This window comes from Pocillopora verrucosa, chromosome 1, assembly GCF_036669915.1.
Source record: "Pocillopora verrucosa isolate sample1 chromosome 1, ASM3666991v2, whole genome shotgun sequence".
NCBI classification, from domain to species: domain Eukaryota; kingdom Metazoa; phylum Cnidaria; class Anthozoa; order Scleractinia; family Pocilloporidae; genus Pocillopora; species Pocillopora verrucosa.
In genome coordinates, this window is record NC_089312.1 from 9,840,078 (window position 1) to 9,861,558 (window position 21,481).

Below are 21,481 nucleotides of genomic sequence, written 5' to 3' on the forward strand. Positions count from 1 at the left end.
GTAGATATGGAATTTCTCTTCGAGTATTTAACTCGATAGCTCACGAGTGAGCGCAACGAATGAGTGAGATGTCGAGTTGAACAAGAGAAGAGAAACTCCATATCTACAAGCAAGCAATCAACAGCCCTCTACTGGGAAGAAAAGCTGACTTCATTAATGAATGAAAATAAATGAATCGACAATCCTTGAATAACAATCGTAGAGTACGTTGGCGCTGACTCTTAAGATGGAAAAATTGCGTTGAATCATGATTACAAAAACGACAATAGTCGTAATTTTCGATTTACAAAATTCTGACTTATTGACTTTGTCCTTACAGACAGAAGAAGTCTTTCAGGTAAACAACCAAAATCAGCCAGTGGCAAATCTTCCAGTTGTCGATTTTCATTCTCAGCCGAGAGAAATGTTAACATCAAAGCCACTGAATACGCAACTTTGGGTTTTTCTTTTAGTAAATTGGTTTTCTTCCCCTTTCTTTCTTTTCTTTTCTTTCGGTCGCTTCGAAGACTTGATTTTTTTGCAAAATACGTGAATAAATAAGCACGTTGTATCGAGGTTTCTTTCAAACCGATAGAACGCTTTTGCAAAATGCCGCATACGAACGATTCCAGTCGATAGAACATGTCTGTGGTGGAGCTTTTTATCGAAATTTTCAAAAAGAGAAACTGTCTGAATCAGCTGTTGTAATATATAGATTTTGAAACGAAGCACGAAACCATCTTTTTACAGTGTCAGCCACTGTTTTATCGATAGCTCAACTCTAGTTTGTTCATAAGCATATTTGAAGGGTATGTTTGAGTATTTCCCCATCTTTTATTTTGGCTTGGTTCTCTTAACAGAAATAGATAGCAAAAATGTTTTCTTCTTTCTGCATTGCTTACGGTGTCGAAGTTTATCCTGCTCTGGCCCTTTAAACCCCTTTCCGGTAATGCGAAAGTGCGGCTTGATTGTAAACACAAGAAACTTCTTTAGTTGCGTTGGTTATTTGAGCTGTGGTACCGTCGCACTGGATTAAATGATATGTAAGTTTTTTACCCAAAACTGACGTTCCATCCCGAATTGGAAAGACACTCTAGGGCGCTGGGTAGCAAGTGGAATTTACACAAAGGCAACACAGTTTATTCAGTCCAGCGGATTTGACATCATATCAAGAAAAAAGTCAATAATCGTCTTTAGCTTGTACCACTACTCGATTCCAAGATGGCAGGAAGTGATTGTGTCTCGGAGTATTGCTTTTCCTTTGGTGGATAGCATTCAGACATGAGCGTGGCAACACTTACTCCTGGAATATCTGATTAACAAAGCTACACCATGGCAATGATAATACTGGGGCGTTTTTAACGATCATAAGGATAATAATAATGATAATGATAATGATAATGATGATGAATCTAGATGCGCAAATTCCATAACATTTTCAATTGCGCATCACAGTTTAAGAGTTAAAATATTACAATCAAATAAAGCTATGAAGAGAAGGGAATATGAAGGAAAGGTTACCACAAAGACATCATTATAACTGACAGAGAAATTTGAATTACAATAAAACGCTCTGATTAAAAATGCCCATCTAAAAAAGTGCGATTTCGATTGTATTTGCACCCCCTATATTCAGAGGAGGTGCATTCAAGAATTTAAACAGAACGGTAAAAATTTTGAACCTACAGGCTAGCTTCAGACTCTAATAACAAGGAATCTGTTATTAGAAATTCTGAGATCATAGCTAGGTAAGAAGGAGCCCAAAATTTTTTAATTTTACGAACCATAAAAGTAGTTAGAACCATTTCAAACTCCTATCTGTTTCTTATCGGTAGCCAACGTAATTAAAAAATAAGCGATGTTAGATGGCAAAATTTTTGTTCTCTAAAAATCAGTCTAGCCCAAGCATTCTTTATCCGCTGCACTTTAGGTATTAAAACAAACCGGTGATACATACAGAAGGCTGTTGCAGTAGAATATTCGGGTTGTAATGAACGCACTCATGAAGGCCTCAGTTGATTGTTGTGAGAGATATTTCCTAATGAGGTGAATATCGTAGACGTCAAGTGAAAAGCTGCGTATATTTGTGACGTGTGATAGCATAGACAGCCTGGAATCAAATCAGACACAGAGACTTTACCGCTAGCGATGGGCACAGATTTGATGTTCGAGTCACCAACACGAGCACCGACAGTTATCCAATTCTCCCCTATTGTGGTGTCCCAATAATGAGGAACTCGGTCTTGTTGTCGTTCAGTGTAAGATTATTGTTCAACATCCATGAACGGATGTCCCTTACCTAGTGTTCGATACTTTTCATCGTAAGAAATGCGTCCATATCAATTTATCGCAGCTTCCTAAATGAAACATGGTTAACTTTAATGGTGGTCGAGTTGCTTTCAGTTTGAAGAGCAGTGTCAGATTATCCGAAAATAAGCATACGTTGACCCCTGATAAAGTTATCCGAGTTCTGCGTAATTATCAGGTCCAGTACGTGGCCCAGTTTCTTGTATTGATTCCGAAACACGTTGAGTTAATGATGTCGACTCCAATAAATCAAAGAAATGACAAGCCGCCGTGTTATTGTGATCATCAACGCAGATATCGAAACTTAAGAAAAGAGGATCACGAGATAAAATGATAGGTTCCAAGAAGTCTGAAAATTCCTCAATAAAACCGATAATAGTCACAGGATTGGTTTTTAAAGGACGGTCGACGATTTATTATGAAAAGTCTAAGTCGTGATGATTTGGTAGAGACGAAATAGTCGGAAAACTCAAAAGACGTTCTTAGACGAAATTAGAGTTCGCAAAAAACCGACCAAAAAGCAGCTTATTTTTTTAATCTCGTTTTATTTCTTTTAAATGTCAAATTTCCTCGTTTTCTTGTTCAAATGTCTGAATGGTGCTACCGATCACAATGTTCATGAATTTGTTTCCTTCTTTTATTTCACTGGCGGTGCCTCACACGGGTCTTTGTGTCCCGTTCACATCAGGCCTAATAGGTCCACGACTGTTTTTGTCTGCTTTGCTCTCTCCTTCATTGTTCTTGCTGTGTCCTGTATTTTCGATTGTTATCGTACATTGTATTATTTTATTATTATTATATGAGTCATACCTAATAAAGCTGTTAAAAAAATAAAAGGAAGAAGAGTATCCATGATTTCACGGGCCCTTTCGGGGCAACTATAAATAGCTTGAAGGCAGGTGAAGTCATCGCATTGCAAATTACAGAATCGTTATCCGGTAACAAGGTTTCAGTGACTACAAATAAGTCAGCATTACATTAATAGAAGGAATCAACTAATAATGCAGATTTGATGGCAATAGAGCGAGCATTCAGCGTGCACACAGTCAGATGAGTAGCTGTTGTTGTTGTCTGATGAAGACTGGATACGCACTTAATCTGAGCAAGATTGGAATGGCTGCCATGGTTCCATCTTCAAAGTACAACTATTTGTTGTTTAAGTCGTGACTCGAACTCTGAATGTCGCCACTAGCTGCTGAACGAAGGCGAGTGAGGTTGAAAGTGGAGTATGGTGTGTAAGATCTCCGGCGAACAAAGTCGCTATGCCTTCTTTTAGAAGATAAGATTCCAAGATGGTGGGTTGAACTCAACGCTCAAGGTCAACACATGTTTTTCGGGGTGTGGGATGAGGCTTAAAATCGAGGCAGGATGTGGGATACGAGATCTGTAAAGGCGTGATGCGGGGTGAAAATAGGAAGGCAATACCGGGATACGATCCTTTTCGAAGGCGGAATAGAGGATAGGACACGTATAGGCAGGATCATAAAAATATTTATTGTTTTTTTAGAGGACACGGTAACGAATCTTGCAATCTGATTGGTTCTTTACCCGGTCAGTATTTTCCTATCTCTGCCCACGGGCCACGGTAACGCTTTCGTGAGTCGCCGAGTACATCCTAACTTTCGTTGTCATTTTTCATAAATATACCTCGTTTTCCGGCTGGGCAGTATTTTTAAGCAAACACGTCGGTCACTACCTCAAGCCGATAAATAACTTTTGAATCCTCTCTTTTCTCTCTCTCAAATCACTTTGGTTGACAGAAAAATATTGGTTTAAGAATGAATTTGTATAAACAATATTGGTTGACAAGCGGCCTAAAAACCGTCTGCAATTAATTTTAATCGTTCACAAAAAGTACCCAGAAAGTTGAAACGTGAGGTATTTGGTTACAGTTAAACTGAACGATGGAACTTTCATTCATTTAATATCTGAATTTTCTCGAGCAATTTGTTCATAGTGAAATAGCGAGCGAAGTTTTAATTTAAGTTCTACAACTAATATACGCTCCCGGTGAGTCTTTCCAATTCCGTTCAATTTGGACATTTGTACCGTAAATTGCACAACAGAAATTGAAGGAATTTTTTGAGAAAAGGCCGCATTAAATTCCCTTGTGTCTCGTTGGAGTGTGCCGTTCGAATTTAGTTTTTGTGAAGCAAAGACCAGAGTTAAACACGCCATTACAGCAAACAAACGAGCAAACTCTCACAACTTCAAAATAAAAAAATTGAATTTGCTCACAATTACTTTCCTCGCCGTTTACTTAATGAACAGAGGTAAATCTTCGTACATGAATGAATGGTCGATGAGAGTGAGTAATACTTTCCGTTAGATCATTGACTGATTTTGAAGAAAATATTGTCGTGACAGTCCTTGCCAAACTAGTTCTGTTGGTTTTCAAATGTTCCTTCGCTTTTTTTTCTTGCGCGCTCTCTAATTGACAGGTGTCAGATTGTGACAGATACTTGTAAAAATAATGTTTCAAAGTTTGTTTGGAAGCCTTTTAAATCACCTTTATCGTTACGGAAATGAAAATGTTTCGCTGAGGCATCTCTCTTAAATTTGCATCACCTCTATTTCAACTACCATTTACCCACTCAAAAATTGTTCAGTTTATGGAAGATCTTACCGTATTTACGGCCATAAATCATTCGCGTTCTTTCGGAAAGAATTTCGTCAAGTTTAAAAACAATAAATATGTTATTTACCGGCTAAGGGTCGGTCCGTATGGTGAAAAACTGTGACCTCGGTCTTGAAAATGCTGCCCTCGGCCTACGGCCTCGGGCAGTATTTTCAAGACCTCGGTCACAGTTTTTCACCATACGGACCTCCCAGCCGGCAAATAACATATATTTATTTACTTTAGAAATGGGCTTAATTAATGCTTCCGTGTAAATTGAGGTTGACAGGCCTGAATGATTCCGTAGTACGTCCAGTTTTCTCTGCACAAGTGTTTATACGAATCTCCATGGTTATATTTTTGTTCTCATGAGTATTTCTGAGTGAACGCCCCGTTCTGTATGGTAGTAACGGCTGTTATTTGAGGATTTCTCTTAGCAACGATTGTTGCTGTACTAACTGCCACTTGTTGGGATGATTTCTTTAAGGTGTGGAACTGTTGAATAGTATTGTGTTGTTATTATAAAGGGCAAGATTTTATTACTTGTTTTTCTCTGTTGGAGGAAGGCCTGTTTACGTCCAGTTTAAATTTCTCTTCTGAGAGTGGGTTGTCAAAAACCTTTTTCGGGTAGCCTCTCCCTCAGCCAGGTATACTTTGAACTGTTTAATGTTCCCTTCAAATTTATTTTTGAAAAAGTAGTCCAAGGGAGTCGTAACGTTCCGCCTTTAACGAAGCCTTTCTTTGCTCCCAGTGGGTGACACGTTGTATAGAATGTGTACTGGGATGTATCTCTTGGTTTGAAGTGGGTTCCCATGTCGAGAACTGACTCCCTGTTGAATCTTTCACCCTTACAGAAAGTAGCCTCCGAAACAAATATTTCTGTTGTTAATTTGATTATTGGTGGGGTTTATTTGCTTGTTCAAAGAACTGATTGATGACATACCTGTTTTTGTTTTATCCATGAAGATAGTTGCAAAAGCTTCTGCCATTTTGGGGCCCATGGCGGCTCCGTGCGTTTGCAAGTAATTTTGTTCGTTGAATTGGGATGAGTCTTCCTGCAAAATCAACTTTAGCGCTTTCTCTAAATTAACTCTCTAGTAAGCACTTTAGAATGGGGGTGGATGTTGGGGCGTTCTTTTGTGTATAAACCCGTAACGTCCATTGAAACAAGTATCAATTCTTTCGGAAGTTTTGTCTTTTCTATTAAGTCGATGAAATCTGTTGTATCTTTGAGATATGACTTCTGTTGTTGGCTGAAGAATTTGTCTATGTAACACGGTAGCTTTTCTGTTGGTTCTTCCGTGGATGGAGTTTTTGTCCCACTTCATCACACCGAGTGTTTTTAAAATCTTTTCTTTTCAGCATAATGTGAGTGTATTATCAATGCTGTAAAGGCTTTAATTTGTCCATCGGCGGTAAACTCGAGCAACTTGCGTTTAACCAGGCGGGATCGAGATGAAATGTTCATTGCGGTGGAATGGTGGGATGGGATGAACAATAGCGGCGGGATGGCGGGATTGGAAAAGTCTATTTTGGACCCTAAACGCTGACTGATAGCTTGTACGATGGATATCTACTCCATCCGAGATTTTTGGCATTCATAAATGTTTAGAACACGAAATACACAGGAAATAAAACTATCCGGACAAAATAGGGAGCGATTTAAACAACAGCACAGAGCGAATAGAACTGAAATAGAGGCAGCTTGAGCCGGCGATATAACGACGACTACGTACACGCCACTGCGCAAACTGATCTTTCTCTATATGTTGCATACACACATGCTCCTTTGCCATTGTGATTAGTACCCGTTTCTACTAATAAGATAAAAAAAGACAAAAAGACAAAAATTTATTTCGCAGTCTTAAACTGTGCTTCGGTGAGCGTTCACACATACTTCTTTGCCACTGGGATTACTCAGGTCTTCAAAGTTATCAAAAAAAGAACCAACAAATTTGATTTCGCAGTATTAATCTGTGCTTCGGTGAACATTTTACTTTCCAGCCTCACGCTGCTCTTCAGTCAAACTCACAAGTTTTAGGAATATAGCTTCCACATTCTCGATACAATAACGCCAGGAATACTCCAGCCGATCACGGCTCAGGGAGGTGCCGAGGAAATGACGAGGAACTAATCAAATCTAATTGTCTCAGATGGTCTGTATTCCTATGGGAGATAAATTTCCATTTTTAGGCGGAGAAAGTCTCGATATTCAGATAGGAGAACCTCAAGTTAAGGCTATTGTGCGCACGACTGGTGTCAGAAAGAATTTTAGCCGCATCGACGGCGTGTAAAGGTTCTCCGACTGAGAAAGGGCAGTCAGATTGATAAATTATATGAGAAGGACTTTCATGAAGAACAAGTTGAAAATAGTCATCACCCCAGGAGCGGAACTACGAGAAACGGAAAAGCGTGTCTTACAAGAATAACAACAGATAAAATTCAGGAATTAAGTCTCAGCCGTAAGGAATGGAACGCTAAAATCAAAAGTAAAAGTTCCTCATCAAGGTTGGATCCGATGATCAACGATCGATGATCGATCGATGATCGATCGATGAACAAGGAACGGTAAGAGTTGGTGGGTGATTAGAAAATTCTGCCTTACCATTCAGTGATAGACATCCGATACTCTTAACGCAGCGTTATCAAATAACCAGGCTCATTAAAAAACCAAGGAAAAGCAATGAGTATGAACGAGATTCGTCCTCATCTCGTGTCGAAATTCTATGTTGTTGCAATAAGTATAATTTCGCACAATTGACTTATCCAATCACATCCCGAGTAACACACCCTGAACACGAATTCGTGCGAGGTATTTTGGACGGGTAGAGGAGAGAATTGGGCGGACAACTTCGCACTCAGTGATAATCAGGCTATGGGTGTCTGAACGGGGAGCGTGAATATCTTCATTTGCGTTGTACGATAGGAGTATTTAGAACCACGCGTTCGCATGTGAGGCATGCAGATAATACAGGCGGGGCGTATCATTCAAAAGCTGATTCGTGACACTACTTAGTTATTGTTGCGTTGCGACATTGTGATTGACCTTTGGACCGGTCATGCGTGTTTCCACTGTCTTCCCAAAACTGTTGTTACGTTGTGATAAATCAATCAGGTAGAAGGTCAGTTTTTCAGGTAGAAGGTTAAACTTTTACCTTACCGTTTATTGTGTTTAATTCGCCCGTGAAATCGCCCGTCCGGTAGTAGATGGGAGGTACATAAATCTTTTCATGCAGCACCAGTATCAAGCACATTATTACAAATGTATAAAACATGCGCAACGAGTAAAAATACTTAACAATACTACACACCAAAATGTGCAATAAATTATTTATTATCTAGCTTTTTTTCTGCCAAGTGTTTCTGCTCATTTTTCATAAGGCAGGAAAAGTAAAGCGGTCAGAGAAGCGAAACGCGTGCAGCCGACCGGTTAGAGAGGTCATTTTTTTAGTACAAAATAACCAACTGTACAACATCGCAGGATATTTGTGATTCACTTGTGCTCTATTCACGCCTTATTTGTACTCTACTTTGTGCAGTTGGATATAATTTTGAAATGAAGTATTTTTTCTACTGCGTAAAATGTTTAAATGAAGGACCGTTCATAGGTTAAAGGATAGCACACACATGCAGTTAATTTAACATTCTTTTTAATACTTCCCTAAATTTAAAATTTCATTTCAACTCCATCCAATTAATTAAAAATCGTCCGTCTCGTGATTTTGAAATTGTTACTTTTAGTTAGATTAGTAGATGTTACCTCCTTCAGAAAATACCAGCTAAACAATATTATTCAGCCCCAGGAAAAGTTTGCATCAATACACAGCTTCAATGCGATTAAAGCCAAGTTAAATTTTATGCAATGAAGATATATTCCATGATATAAAAATAGCCCTAACAAGTCGAATCAAATCAAGATGTAGTCAAACACTTTTATTCATTATGTGGAACGTTATCCCATGGTTCGTAGCTTACATTTTGTTGTCGTTATTGTTGATTATAGGGACTTGTCTCACAACCAATTAAAGAATCTATCTTCAGAAGTTTTTAGCGGAATTTACCTCCCCCGCTATTATTATCTGACGCTGTAAGTAAGACTGTTAAACTTTGATTTTATAATTGTTTGATGAGACCAAAAGTAGATCAAGGTCTACACCTTACCCAGGTAAGTGTCTGGATGAAATGGGAGGAAGAAAGGGTGCATCGATGCTGAGCTGACTCCTCCCCAACCCATGAGGTGTTGCCTACAGGAATGACAGCGAGGGGGCCGTACATGCCTGGTGAAAACCATTAAGCGACGTAGATCTAAGCCCGCGAAATTGGAAACCATCATTTCTTTCTGTCATAAAAAAACCAAAGCAAAACAAAACAAAATACTAGCCTCTCTTTCATCATGCATACGGTAAAAGTGAGGACATCGTGAAAATTTACCCGTCATTGAGCGTGATCCGCCGGGTAAATGAGATTGTCGAAAGAAATAACGTCATCTTCTGAGATAAACGTTTTATAAACGTGGGCGTAAGTCATCAAACGAAATCAAGCACATGCATAGTCACGTGTTATTTGAACAAGTTCGGTCCTTAAATTGGTCAGTTCCGTGTTATATATCGTTTGATTTCCAAATTTTTAACAGTTCATTATTCTCTTTTGGTTGATTTTGATCCGTTTATCATAATACAGGGCCTTTTTATTTAAAGTAATAGCAGCTTTGACTATTTCGTTCAGATGTTGAAAGTTCATTTCAACTTGGTATCGTACTCTTGATTCTAGCGTTACCTCTGGCAAAATTGCACATTTTTTCAGATATTTTTTTACCATAATTTAACTTTCTCATGGCAATTGCGGCTCATCATGTGACCCCAACTTTTGCTCCTCAATGATTTCCATAACATGCACCAGGCACTCTAGTTTGTGAAAAGTACGGCGTCACTGAGAGAAATGATATGACTTCGTGAACGCCTTTAGTCGAGCATCATGACGGGATACTCAAGATAAATAGCCACTTATTAGACAGTAAGATTGTCGCTCTCGGTGACGGAATGGAGACGTAATTGATCATGCAAGCGCTTAACCGAAGAGTCTTACCTCGCGGTGGTGAGCTGACTGACTAACGGACACAGGGAAAATATCAGCCAATTATCTTTTGAAACCAGTAATGAGCATCAACTGGAATTGGAACGAGCCAAGAGAGACTCAACAGGAGTTTAATTTGCCTAGTTATTTCTTGGAAGAATGTAAATCTAATGTCAATCTAACCAGGCGCTATTAAAGCCTTAACATCTATGGGGATTTATTGAGGAATAAATAAGCGATCTTTTAGTGGGAGGTCGTAATTAGACCTTCATTATGAAAAAAATATAATCCAAAGATAGCCGGTGTATCAGTAAAAACTTTCTAATTTACACAAACTTAAACTGGTAAGTATTAGCCAGTTCAAAGTTATTTTTCAAAGTTAAATAGAACTCGAGAATCTTTCATCATGCACCGTTTTCTTCTAGCGCTTTGTACCAAACATTCAAACGGACACAAAATAACTGAATCAACTTTAAGCTGTCATGTGCTCGACTTTATTTAGCTTTTATTACCTATGTAGGTGACCAGTGTGATGCATTTTTTCTTTTTTCGGTATCAAATCAATGAAACTAAAACCTTGATCGGTGAACTTCTTTGTGTGGTTTACCCTCTTTGACGTAATGTTGCCTAGTTGTATCTCCTGGTGGAATAGTTCAAAATCTGTTAAAAAAAAAAACCGAGTACAAATGTTTGATAGCGTTGAAATCTCCGGTTCAAATTCAAATAAACCTTCGTCAGAGGTTTCGCTGCCGAAGATTTTTCACTACATTATGCCTCCGTGGTATTCAAGATGTGAAAAGGAGAATTCGCGGAGAATTGGAAACTATGGCAAGACAAGTGTTGTTTTAAAGTAATTTCATTTTTGATATGGGAAATCTATTATGAAGTCCTCCTCTTCAAGCATTCGATTGGAGAAGATTGGCTCAGAGTAGTCATTACTTTGCCTTGTTCAGAGGAACTTGTAGTCGTGGGGGAGATGGAAAAACTGCACTCACTCAATGTTCAAAAGCCTTTGACACCCGCAATCTACTACCCGTAATTCCCACAACCCAGGAATGAGACCGGTGGAGGGAAGTAAAAGTCTTGAAAGAGGATTTGCGAAATTGTGCTCGGCTTCAATTCAGGTATGGAGATAAACTTGCTAATTGTCTAGAAAGAATATTTTTCGATATTGCCAATTGTCATGCGTCCTGTAGATAGGCCATTTGACTCAGTGACTCTCATTGTGGCGACTGGCCGTGAAGAAGTCCGGAGAACTGTGCGTTTGCAAAGCCCGATCGACTTATTGGAGGTGCATATGTTCAGGAAAGCTTACTCACGCCTTTGCATCAGCATTTTAGCACTCAGCACCTGGTCACAAAACAAGAATGAAGTGCGAACGAACTTCGTTCTCCTGCGTGGTCGTTATCGCTGCCTTCACTTGTCGTCTCTCACTTCGTAAGTGAGATCGTGACATTTGATGACCTTCTTTACCAAGAATCCTAGTGTGAAGTGAAAGCGCCTATGATATTGTTATTCGTGGCACAGTTGATGCGGACCACTGAAGCAAGTTGGAGTAGTTCATGCAGGAGAAGGATAGGAAGTGCAGTGGTTTTTTGAAACAGGGCGCTTATTAGGGACAGGGCATGTGTAAAAAAAAACTTTGACGTTTATCTAAAAGGATCAAGAAAATGGAAAACGGACTTGCTGTCCTCGGATCTTTCCTGGCTAAAACAAAAGGCCGAGCAATCGCCGAAAAATTTGATGACGAGATCATTGGTTTGAAGAAAGTGTGCATTTACATGGACGTAATAGTTGGGAGACTGAGGCCACTGTTTTTGTAATGAGGCTCTAAGAGAGCAATTAAACGAAGATCAACCACTGCAGTTGCAATGTAACAGTATCTAACAGTGCTATCGGCGAGTTAAGTGTACGAACTTATTAAAATGGAATCAATTATTAAGGGAGAAACGTTTCCTTTATCTTTTAGTGAGGTTTTTCACCTTAATGTAAAACGAGGTCGTCCCCACCTTTACCGGTTCGCCCCAACTCATTAAACTCGTTTGTAATGCTGTTGAAGTTTTTGGGCTAGTGAGAAGTTCGAAGGTAAGGCAAGATAACTAGTCCTTAAATTTTGCCGCGCAAAAAAGGAGAAAATTATGTGAAACTCGTTAGATTAAGACTGGAGTAACGCAGCGGGTTTGCATTACTCATACACAAGTCGTGCGTTTTTAACACGGCTTGGATTTGCATGTGAAAAAATCATCTTGGTCGCAAAAAATACAACGACTTGGACATGAAAAAAATACGGTTTTGTGGTAGGGAAACAAATCAAAAGATTTGGGAGCGAACTGATAGAGGTGGGTGTGAACTTGTTTTACGTTGGGCGGCGAACTCAAAAAGGGTAATAAGGGGCCAACTTGCAATGGGGCGAGTTCACCATAATCTCTTTCCTGCGGTATACTTAGTTTGACGCACATACAGAACGTCTCCAAGCCTTCAAACCAACTATAAAGTTCATTACATCGGTCTTTGCGCAGTGATCGCAATTTATTTCAATCAAATGATTTCCTGAAGTAGTTATTTGCGTTGTCGTTTCTGTCACCATTTGGGACGTCGTTTAGGAGGCACCAATTAACACTCAATGGAATTTCGCCACCATGTTAAGCTGCAGGCTGAAAAGTTCAAGAACATTTTGTAGCGCACAGAAGTATGTCAGAGGGCTATCCCCAAAGGACAGAGCTTTTTAAATACGAGTATGCGACGTAATTTTCTAGACAGTGTATAAGTACTCGAATCTAGGATAGCCTTTTAAGTATTTTTCGGAGCATTTCAGAATTTCAACAAAGTTTTAGAAATAAAATCTCGCGTGAAACCAGGCTCATTACAACCCCAGAGATTGTAATTTTGGTACAGAATCCTGTTAATCTCACTTTCTAAAGCGGAATAACAGTGGTCAAATCCATTATTATCAATTATAAACAGTCACTAAAATACTTTTCTTCATGAAAAACCTAATTAGTGGATCGTAATTTATACATATAAGAAATGTTTGGTTTAAATGATGGTGACCCTAAACAGTGGTATGTAACAATATTCATTATTGGTGAAAAACTTAAGGGTTCAACTTTTTTGTTTGCTTGACAACTAACAACTTCTCCAAAGAGTTGGCATGAAATTTCTCATGAAACTCTTATGAGAACAACTTGCTTATGATAAAAGGACGAGTCATATCTGTTGGTCTCTCCGATGAAAACATTTGCCTTTAATTAAGTAAGTGTGCTTTTCATGTTTTTAAGTGTTTTGAAGAAAAATCATAGCGCACAGCGTGGGAAACTGACAACGAGGGCAATGTTGAGACTAAGTCGAACTCTTGAAATGGGCTTACTACTGTACGTTCATGTGAAGTATTGTGTTGGTTAACAGATAAAAGTTCTCACAAAGACTGAATCTCACATGAAGTCTACAGTTTACAAACTTAAGATGAAATCCACTCACGAGAGGTCACCAAATATTGGAAAATTGATGCAACTTAGAGTATTTGTGGTTTAAATTCGAGATGGTTTTATTAACATTTTAGTTTCTCGATAAGATATGCTCTGTACACCAATGCAACTTGGCTGGCATTGTTTTACGAAACGGCCTGAGGTGTGTGTTTAAAAAAAACTCACCTAGTTTTTGACAGAGCGAACCATCACACAAACGTAGTCTATTGTTGTTTATGACATTAACTTCTCGTCATTCATTAAATCGTTCAAATTATTACACTCTTTAACACCCGTCATCATCTTCATTATCTTCCTGAGTGCCAATTGCCTCAAAAAGCCAAAGTGTCCTTCCTTCTTTTGCAAGATCTCTACAAGTTACCCATCCATGGAGACTAAGGGGCTGTGAGTCGATTTCAAGTAAGGGCAGAAGAGCCCCTGGGGACATTGTCTTACAAGACAAGTTCCAAACGGTCGCAGTTGTTCTGGCATCTGATTGGTGCCAGAAAATCTTTGTGTTTTTCTGCCCAATCAGAATGAAAGTATGCTTTGGAGTCCTTTCATGTGTTTAACACGGAGATGTACAAGAAGCTCAGTTGTTTAGGCCGTGCGACGATGCTTTGCTCGAGGTGAAAAGTTTCAGTCTCAGCACACAATGTAAGAGAAATCGATCAGATTGTCCGCGAAAATCTTACCAGAAATTATACTGAATACTTTCGCAGGTATTACAAGAGAACGTATTTAAAGTTTGCGAGGTTCGTATTAAACATAATGGTGGCAGGCGTTAATATATCGCTTTAAACGTTAGACGAGATGTAAGCTCAAATCGTTCTAGATTTCTCGTATAATTTGCTGTGAGTGAAACTTTGCCAATCCCGTGAAGTTATTTTGTCGCACGGGCCACGCAGGTATGTCAAGCAATTGACGCTTAGGCTTACGTAGCTTTCTGTGCGCGCCAAAATCTAACCCCTACACAATAGTAAGGTTTTTCACAATACTATGGCCAAGATTGCAGAAAACGTTAAGTTCGTGGACGACCTCCAGCAAGCGCTTAGAGAGAGCTTAGCTGTGTTTCCAGATAGCGAATTAAAATCTGAACAAAAACTTACTATCGAGAACATTGTGGGAAGGAGAGATGTTTTCGGACAATTACCAACGGTGTTTGGAAAAAGCGTAATCTTTTCAGCTGCTGCCATGACAAAGGCATACCGTTTTTTTTTTTGGAGTCTGTCACCTCCCAGTTACAATTACGTTTCCATGATGTTTCAATTCTATAGCGACAAGTGTCGAAAATTGCACGCGGATGGCCATCGTCTGGTAGAACTTTTTGATTAAAAACTTCCTTAAATATTTTCATAAACTCGCCTTTAAGGTTTCTTTTCCTCCTAATTTTGATAAAAACGAAAGAGCATACTCGAAAACGGTCTGAAACATTTTCACTCGGATTATTCACACTCATCGTAAAAAAAACCCTGAACCTTCCCTAAACAACTAGTCGAAGGAGATTTGATTTTGACGCGCACAGAAAGTACGCAAGCGTAAGCGCCAGTTGCTTGACATACCTGCGTGGCCCGTGCGACGAAATAACTTCACGGGATTGGTAAAGTTTCACTCACAGCAAATTACACGAGAAATCTAGAACGATTTAAGCTTACATCTCGTCTAACGTTTAAATTGACATATTAACGCCTGAAACCATTGTTTTGTACGAACCTCGCAAACTTTTAAATACGTTCTCCTGTAATACCTACGTCGCACGGCATAAACAAACAAGGCGAGCAACTGAGCTTCTTGTACATCTCCGTGTTAAAACACACGAAAGGACTCTAAAGCATACTTCACTCTGATCGGGCAGAAAAACACAAAGATTTTCTGGCACCAATCAGATGCAAGAACGACTGCGACCGTTTGGAACTAGTCTTGTAAGACAATGTCCCCAGGGGCTCTTTCGCCCTGACTTGAAATCGACTCACAGCCCCTGGGTCTCCGAGGATGCAAGTTACATTACTTTACGCTCGTAGAGCATCTAATTGAAAAATAAAAATTTCCATATATGAAGGCGGGCATGAGAAAGGATTTGGTCAAGATGATGGCTTTAGTATTTGTTTGCAGAGTAGGCCGTAAGGCCGGTAAACGAGCGGTGGAATCGCTAGTGAAGGAACTACTTATTTTTTGTTTGATTAGCATACCTCTCATGGCTCCGTCACTTGTAATGACATCAATAAGGTGTTATTCGTGACCTACAAAATATGATGCACTTAAAAATTCGTTTCTTAACCCCCAACATCTCATTAGTAATTCTCCTTGCTGACTTCTACGCAATTCTTATGATGTTAGTTTGGAGGATTTGGTATCCGATCAACTAATAATCCCCTAATTAATATTTTTCTTTATTCTCAGCTTTTGACTGCTTCATAATGTATTGAGATTGTAAAGAGAAATTCTGTTCTGGTCAATCATGGGAGTTAAGGGAGTAAAAAGGGGAAGCCTAAGTTTTTGGCAAGGTTTTTTTCGATGACATAAAGGCAGTTTTAAATTGAAAGAACTTCCTTTTGTATTTGGTAGTCCATGATAAGTAAGTTTGTGTCCCATTGTAAATAAAGGATAAAAATTTTTCAATTTATTTTGTTGAACTGATGGCGAGTCGCTCTCGCCTTCATATCAAGCAAAAGTTGATTTATTTGTTCTGCAGTGTTGTTGAGAAACCTTTTTTCCTCTTACTTTTTTGAGACTTTTCATTGCTGATATCGCTGTTTTTATTTTTAAATAACATGCAAAAAGGCGAAGTTCAGTATATGATGAGAAATTTACTAAAGCAAAACAGCAGAAAAATAGAATTTTTTCCTCGCGGGAACGAAATTAAGTCTTTCCAACGCACATCGCATGTATATGTTGCGTTATTATGGTAAACTTGTTCGAGTAATTTATGGTGATATAATAAACTTGCTGGAACCAATTAGAATCAGTGTTTCACGATGGGTGTAATTATTTACAGACTGAAACATACAAGCGAGTGCAGAGAATAATGTCTGAAAAGTCTCAGTTTATCTAAAAAAATTCATTACCCAGACTTGTGTAAGCTTTACAAATTGCCTTATTTTCATTGTCCGAATTGAAAACTGTATTTATGTATCATTGTATTACATTATCAAAAGTGGCGGCAATAAATTTTCTCACGGAGGAGGGGGTGGCTTGTGAAATTGAAGATGACCCCTGATACAATGTCGAAATACTTAATTTCACATCTACAGTATGTAAAAATTCTTGGGTGAGGGGGGAGGGGGAAAGGGGATAAGCGAAAGCCGGCTGGTCCACATCCTGCATGATGACATCAAAATCTGCGTTGATCCACAAATTCAGACACGTCTTGGATTATTTCCAAATGTAATATTTCTATCACATAATTTTATCTTCACCATTTGCATCGCGAGTCCCTCTTGATTTTTCATAAAATACAAAAACATTTCGTTAAACCTAATCAAGCAATCTCATTTAGTGTATTTCCTCGAATAAGCACCGGAGCGCCATTCTGTAATTTTGGCTGAAAGGAGAGGCGCTTATTGGAAAGAGGGCGCTTATTAAAAAATTATTAACCTGTACTGATTCAGCTGTAGTTGAAACTTAAAAAATTACAGATAAAGTGCCAAGGAAACAGGTTTTCTTTGTATCTAAGAAATTGAGGGAGGAGTTAGGGGAGAGCTTATTCCAGGGGGGGGGGGACCTTAAAACGCAATAAAACAAGCTTTTCTCCCGGTAGGAGTCATTTGAAGTTTTAAACTTCATCTTACAGCGGACACCTAACTATCTGTTTTTATTATTTCTTGTTGACAGGGACTTATCCCATAATCAGTTACAGGACTTACCCCCAGGAGTTTTCAGCAGCCTTGATTTTCTCGAAAGACTGTAAGTACCGACTAACATAATCTTTATTCATTACGGTAACGTCCACACGAGTAAGTCGAGGGTCCGAAACAGTTTCACACAGAATTTCACTACTTGCAATTGAAAACGTACAATCGGTCGAGAAAAAAATAAAAGCGTGCAACAAAACACCGTCTAATTCTTCACCCTCCCCCTCCTCAAAAACCCCAAGACTCGCCATGCTAGGACTAGAAAGTGGCCTCAAAATCAAGCTCAACGTTGTATCAAGGGTGGGGTAGGGAAGGCAAAGACCAGGCAACCAGGTAAGTACGAGTTATACAATACTTTTTGCTACTATATCTTAGGTTTTCAGCAGTTTGTAGCCCCCAGGAGCAGTTGTTATCAGAGCTTAGTTACGACATGAAAATCTTGTAATGGGAAATTCATTTGGTGTCGGGTTCGGGTGCATTTAATCATTAAGTGACTCGGTAGTTCGTTCAGTTTACAAGGCATAATTGTTATTTATGTAATGTAAATAATACGGACCGACCTAGGCTGGAGAAAACCATTTGTTTTAAAGAGTTAAACAAATGCTTGCTAAAAGAGCCTGTATGATTAAGAACTTTACTTACCGCAAGACCCTCCCGGCTATAAACTGAAAAAAAGTTTTGGCGAGTAGATAGTATAGAAAAAAAGAGGTGATGCAAATTAAAGAAAGAGGCTTCACCCAAACAGTTTTATTTGCGTAAAGATAAAGCTAATTTAGAGGGCTTCCAAGCAATCTTTACAACATGACTATCATGACGATGTTTTCTTTAAAAACAATCAGTGATGTTAAGAAGAGTATTATTCAGTTCCATCGGCGATTAATCCACGTAGATTTACCTCAAATCTTGTCCTTCTTCCACCGAAAAACTGAAGTCAAGTGAGACACTATTCAGACACAAGAGATTTAATGCTGCATTTATTCATGCCATGAAAATCCCTCGGTTTCTGTTGTGCAACTTACGATAGAAATGTCCAAATTTCAACGGACTTGCTAAAAGTGTATTTGTAGTAGATCGCAGAACACAAAAAATCGCTTGGCGTTTAAAAACGATCAAACTGTTTTGGCACTTTCGAATAGTAAGTTAAATCTATTGTAAATGTGAACAAGTACCTTGCTTTCTGAGTTGCTGTTGGTGAGGGATTTTAAAGTTACCAACGGTTTTTAAGCCGCGTGTCAACCCATACATCTGAGAATACAATCAATAAATAAAATTTTGGCACCAAACGTGCAGCTTCGCTATAACTCGACCATCATTCTGGTGATCCATTATCAAACTCACTCCGATCCATATACCAAGAAAGATAATTTTTCGACATTTTTATTGAATCCATTCATCTCAAAACAAGAGGTTGTCACAGATATAACACTTATTGAAATTCTACAAGTTTTACGCACTTGTTACTGTAACTATTCATTTACAAAGCCTAAAAATTTCCACTCTCTAAAAATACCAAACCTGATGTTTCGATCGAGCGTTAGCCCTTCATCATTGGCTCTGACGAAGGGTAATAACGCTCGAAACGTCAGCTTTGAAACTCTTTATGATGGCTTATTTACGTTATCATCCCTTATTTCCAACGATTTCGTAGAGAGGTATTATGACAGCTCACCTGTAGATATAGACAATAAAGAGAGGGGTCAAAAGCTTTTCCTGTAACTTTTAAAATGGTGTCAACCTCAACACCACTCTTTTCAATCAGTTCACTGATTCCATATACATCACCCACGAACAGCTGTGGAAACTGTTGGGAGCCACAGAAGTATATGTAGAGTAAAGAAAACCTCTCTTGACAGGGTACATACATGTACATTTTGAATGGATTAACACACCTTAGAAGCAAATTATTATGAACACGTGTCGGAAACATTGTGCCCTTACCAAAAACAATATGCACTAAAAACGTTTACCAGATGAGGGTAAATTTTACCCGAGTGGACCAATCAGAGCGCTTTGTTTCCATAAGTTTCGCGCCGGGTAAAGTTTACCTGACTGGGGTAAACTTTACCATTAGCAATTCGCGAAACAGAGCACCTATGTGGGCTGTAACGGCGCAGAACTATTACATTCTTTCAATTGTAGCTTCCTAGAATCGAATTTCGCGATTAAGAGGTGAAATAAGGTGCAAAACCCATCAGCTTTCAAATAGGATGGCGCACTTTTGAATTCGTTGAGATTCATGTCATGAAAGTCATGTTTGGCGTTGTATCAAATATTGTTGACATGAAGGTGTTTTATTGAAAGGTTCTAGGTGATAAGTTTGCACATCAGCAAATCAGACGTGTAATCTAATTCTGCAGCAATCCTAGCGTACGTTAGCGACCTAGTTGGCGGCATAACTTACAAGTTCGCGATCGTTCATCGAGCCGCCATGACAATGTGCTCCATAAGTTCCCTTTCCAAAATTCATTTTTCTTTTCAAAATGAAAACAGCCGACATTTCGAGTAGTAATGTAAGATATGCAGCGTTTCGCTCGCCGAAAACGTGACACGTGTAATCTGTAAACATCTAATCCTCCCTCCGAGTAAAGCATGTTGTTATTCATCTTGGTTTAGTTTACCCGAAGTAAAGTTTACTCGGAGTAAAGTAAACGCGGAGTAAAGTTTACCCGAAGTAAAGTTTACCCGAAGTAAAGTTTACCCGAAGTAAAGTTTACCCGAAGTAAAGTTTACGCGAAGTAAAGTTTACCCAAAGTATAGTTTACCCAAAGTAAAGTTTACCACACGTAAAGTTTACCTGGAGTAAAGTAAACGCGGAGTTGAGTTTACCACGATTAAAGTTTACCCGAAGTAAAGGTTGCCACGCGTAAAGTTTAACCGGAGGAAAGTAAACGCGGAGTAAAGTTTACCACGAGTAAAGTTTACCCGATACTGAATAGTAGCTTTCCCGCGACATCCGATTACCAATGATTGATATAATTGAAGGAATACGTTTTTTTTTTATTTTTTTTAATCGAATCCCAAAGGACACCCTGAGGAAACTTTTCCCCGAGTTAAGTCAACTTTTAATCACTGCAAAATCTATAACTTGAGGAAGAGATAAACTTGAAATCATGGATGGTTTGGTAGCAGTACTGACTAAGACTCGTTTCGTAACATTTTTATTATGTTGATTTCTAATTATATTTATAATATTTTTCCCAACTGAAATTGTGACCTAAATAGAGAAGAGTCTGTTGAGTCCATTCACTAACGTAAGCTCTTTGCTTATGCGGTGCCTGGAAAAGAAGCAAACGAAAGGATTAGAGGACATTGAGCTAAAACGTAAATATAGTTTCAAACCAACCCTCCTTTAATTAGTAAACATCACAATCATACTCACATCAAAAGTCTATAATTTTTTACATTATTTTCCGGATCTTCAGGGATGAAGGGCTGCAGGTTTTCATCAATCAGAACCACCTTATTAGTGTCTCTTTCGTGCCAGAGTAATGCTTCTTTTTCGGTCAAATACCAGATAAAGAAATTTACTACCTGATAAAGAACAGATTCGATGTTTTAGGGGTGATAGCCAGAGATTATGTTCAAAAGAATAGCAGTTACTGTAATAAACCGGTCACAGAAGAGTGCGTACTTAAGACAGGAGTGCCTCTTTAACTCGCTACAAAAACGCACCCGTAAAATTGATCATCTGTCTAAATGCTTTCGCTACCATTGGATTGTTCTAACATAATTTTAACTTTACCTCACAAAACACTGTATATTTTCCGTATATTCTGATACGAGTCGGTGCGTTAATGGCATCAAAAACGCCCAGCAGTTTGGGACTAAGTCCTACCTGCAAATGAAAAAGGATAACTTAGCGTCGCAAGATTTACCTCTGCTAGAGTGCGAATCGTGTTTCTCAAAGAAAATCCATTAGAGCGTTCTTGCAATAACAACAACAAATAAATCTTATTACGAATTTCAACTTGAAATGTTTCATCTCCACTCGAGGTCGCTTGCTTCCAAAAGAAAGAACACAAAGGTATTTCTCTGCGAAAATTAATCGATTTACTGGTAAAGGTTCGAAAAAATATGTACGTCCTCGCCAATTCTTTTTCCCTCCCAGAGACAATAGGCATGATGAGTGAATCGGTACTTACCACACGATGGGCCGAACGCACCGGGTAAAGATTCGTACTCTCCAATGG

At 38.8% G+C, this 21,481-nt stretch overlaps 1 protein-coding gene and 1 long non-coding RNA gene across 2 annotated transcripts in view; one reads left to right on the plus strand and one right to left on the minus strand.

Annotated features, from left to right (window-relative positions):
- The window catches only part of LOC131768783 (uncharacterized), a 76,406-nt gene extending 58,670 nt beyond the window's left edge, over nt 1-17,736 (plus strand). Inside the window, exons 9-11 of the mRNA XM_066166976.1 lie at nt 8,907-8,990; nt 17,272-17,343; nt 17,667-17,736. Of these exons, the coding sequence (XP_066023073.1) occupies nt 8,907-8,990; nt 17,272-17,343; nt 17,667-17,736 (226 nt within the window). The remainder of the gene's footprint in view (nt 1-8,906; nt 8,991-17,271; nt 17,344-17,666) is intronic.
- A 2,709-nt stretch (nt 17,737-20,445) lies between these two features.
- On the minus strand, nt 20,446-21,225 carry LOC136280008 (uncharacterized). The gene is made up of 3 exons (XR_010717103.1): nt 21,034-21,225; nt 20,671-20,822; nt 20,446-20,566 (listed from the first exon to the last, which is right to left on the minus strand). It is a non-coding gene; the product is annotated as an uncharacterized lncRNA (long non-coding RNA).
- Between the last annotated feature and the right edge of the window lie 256 nt (nt 21,226-21,481).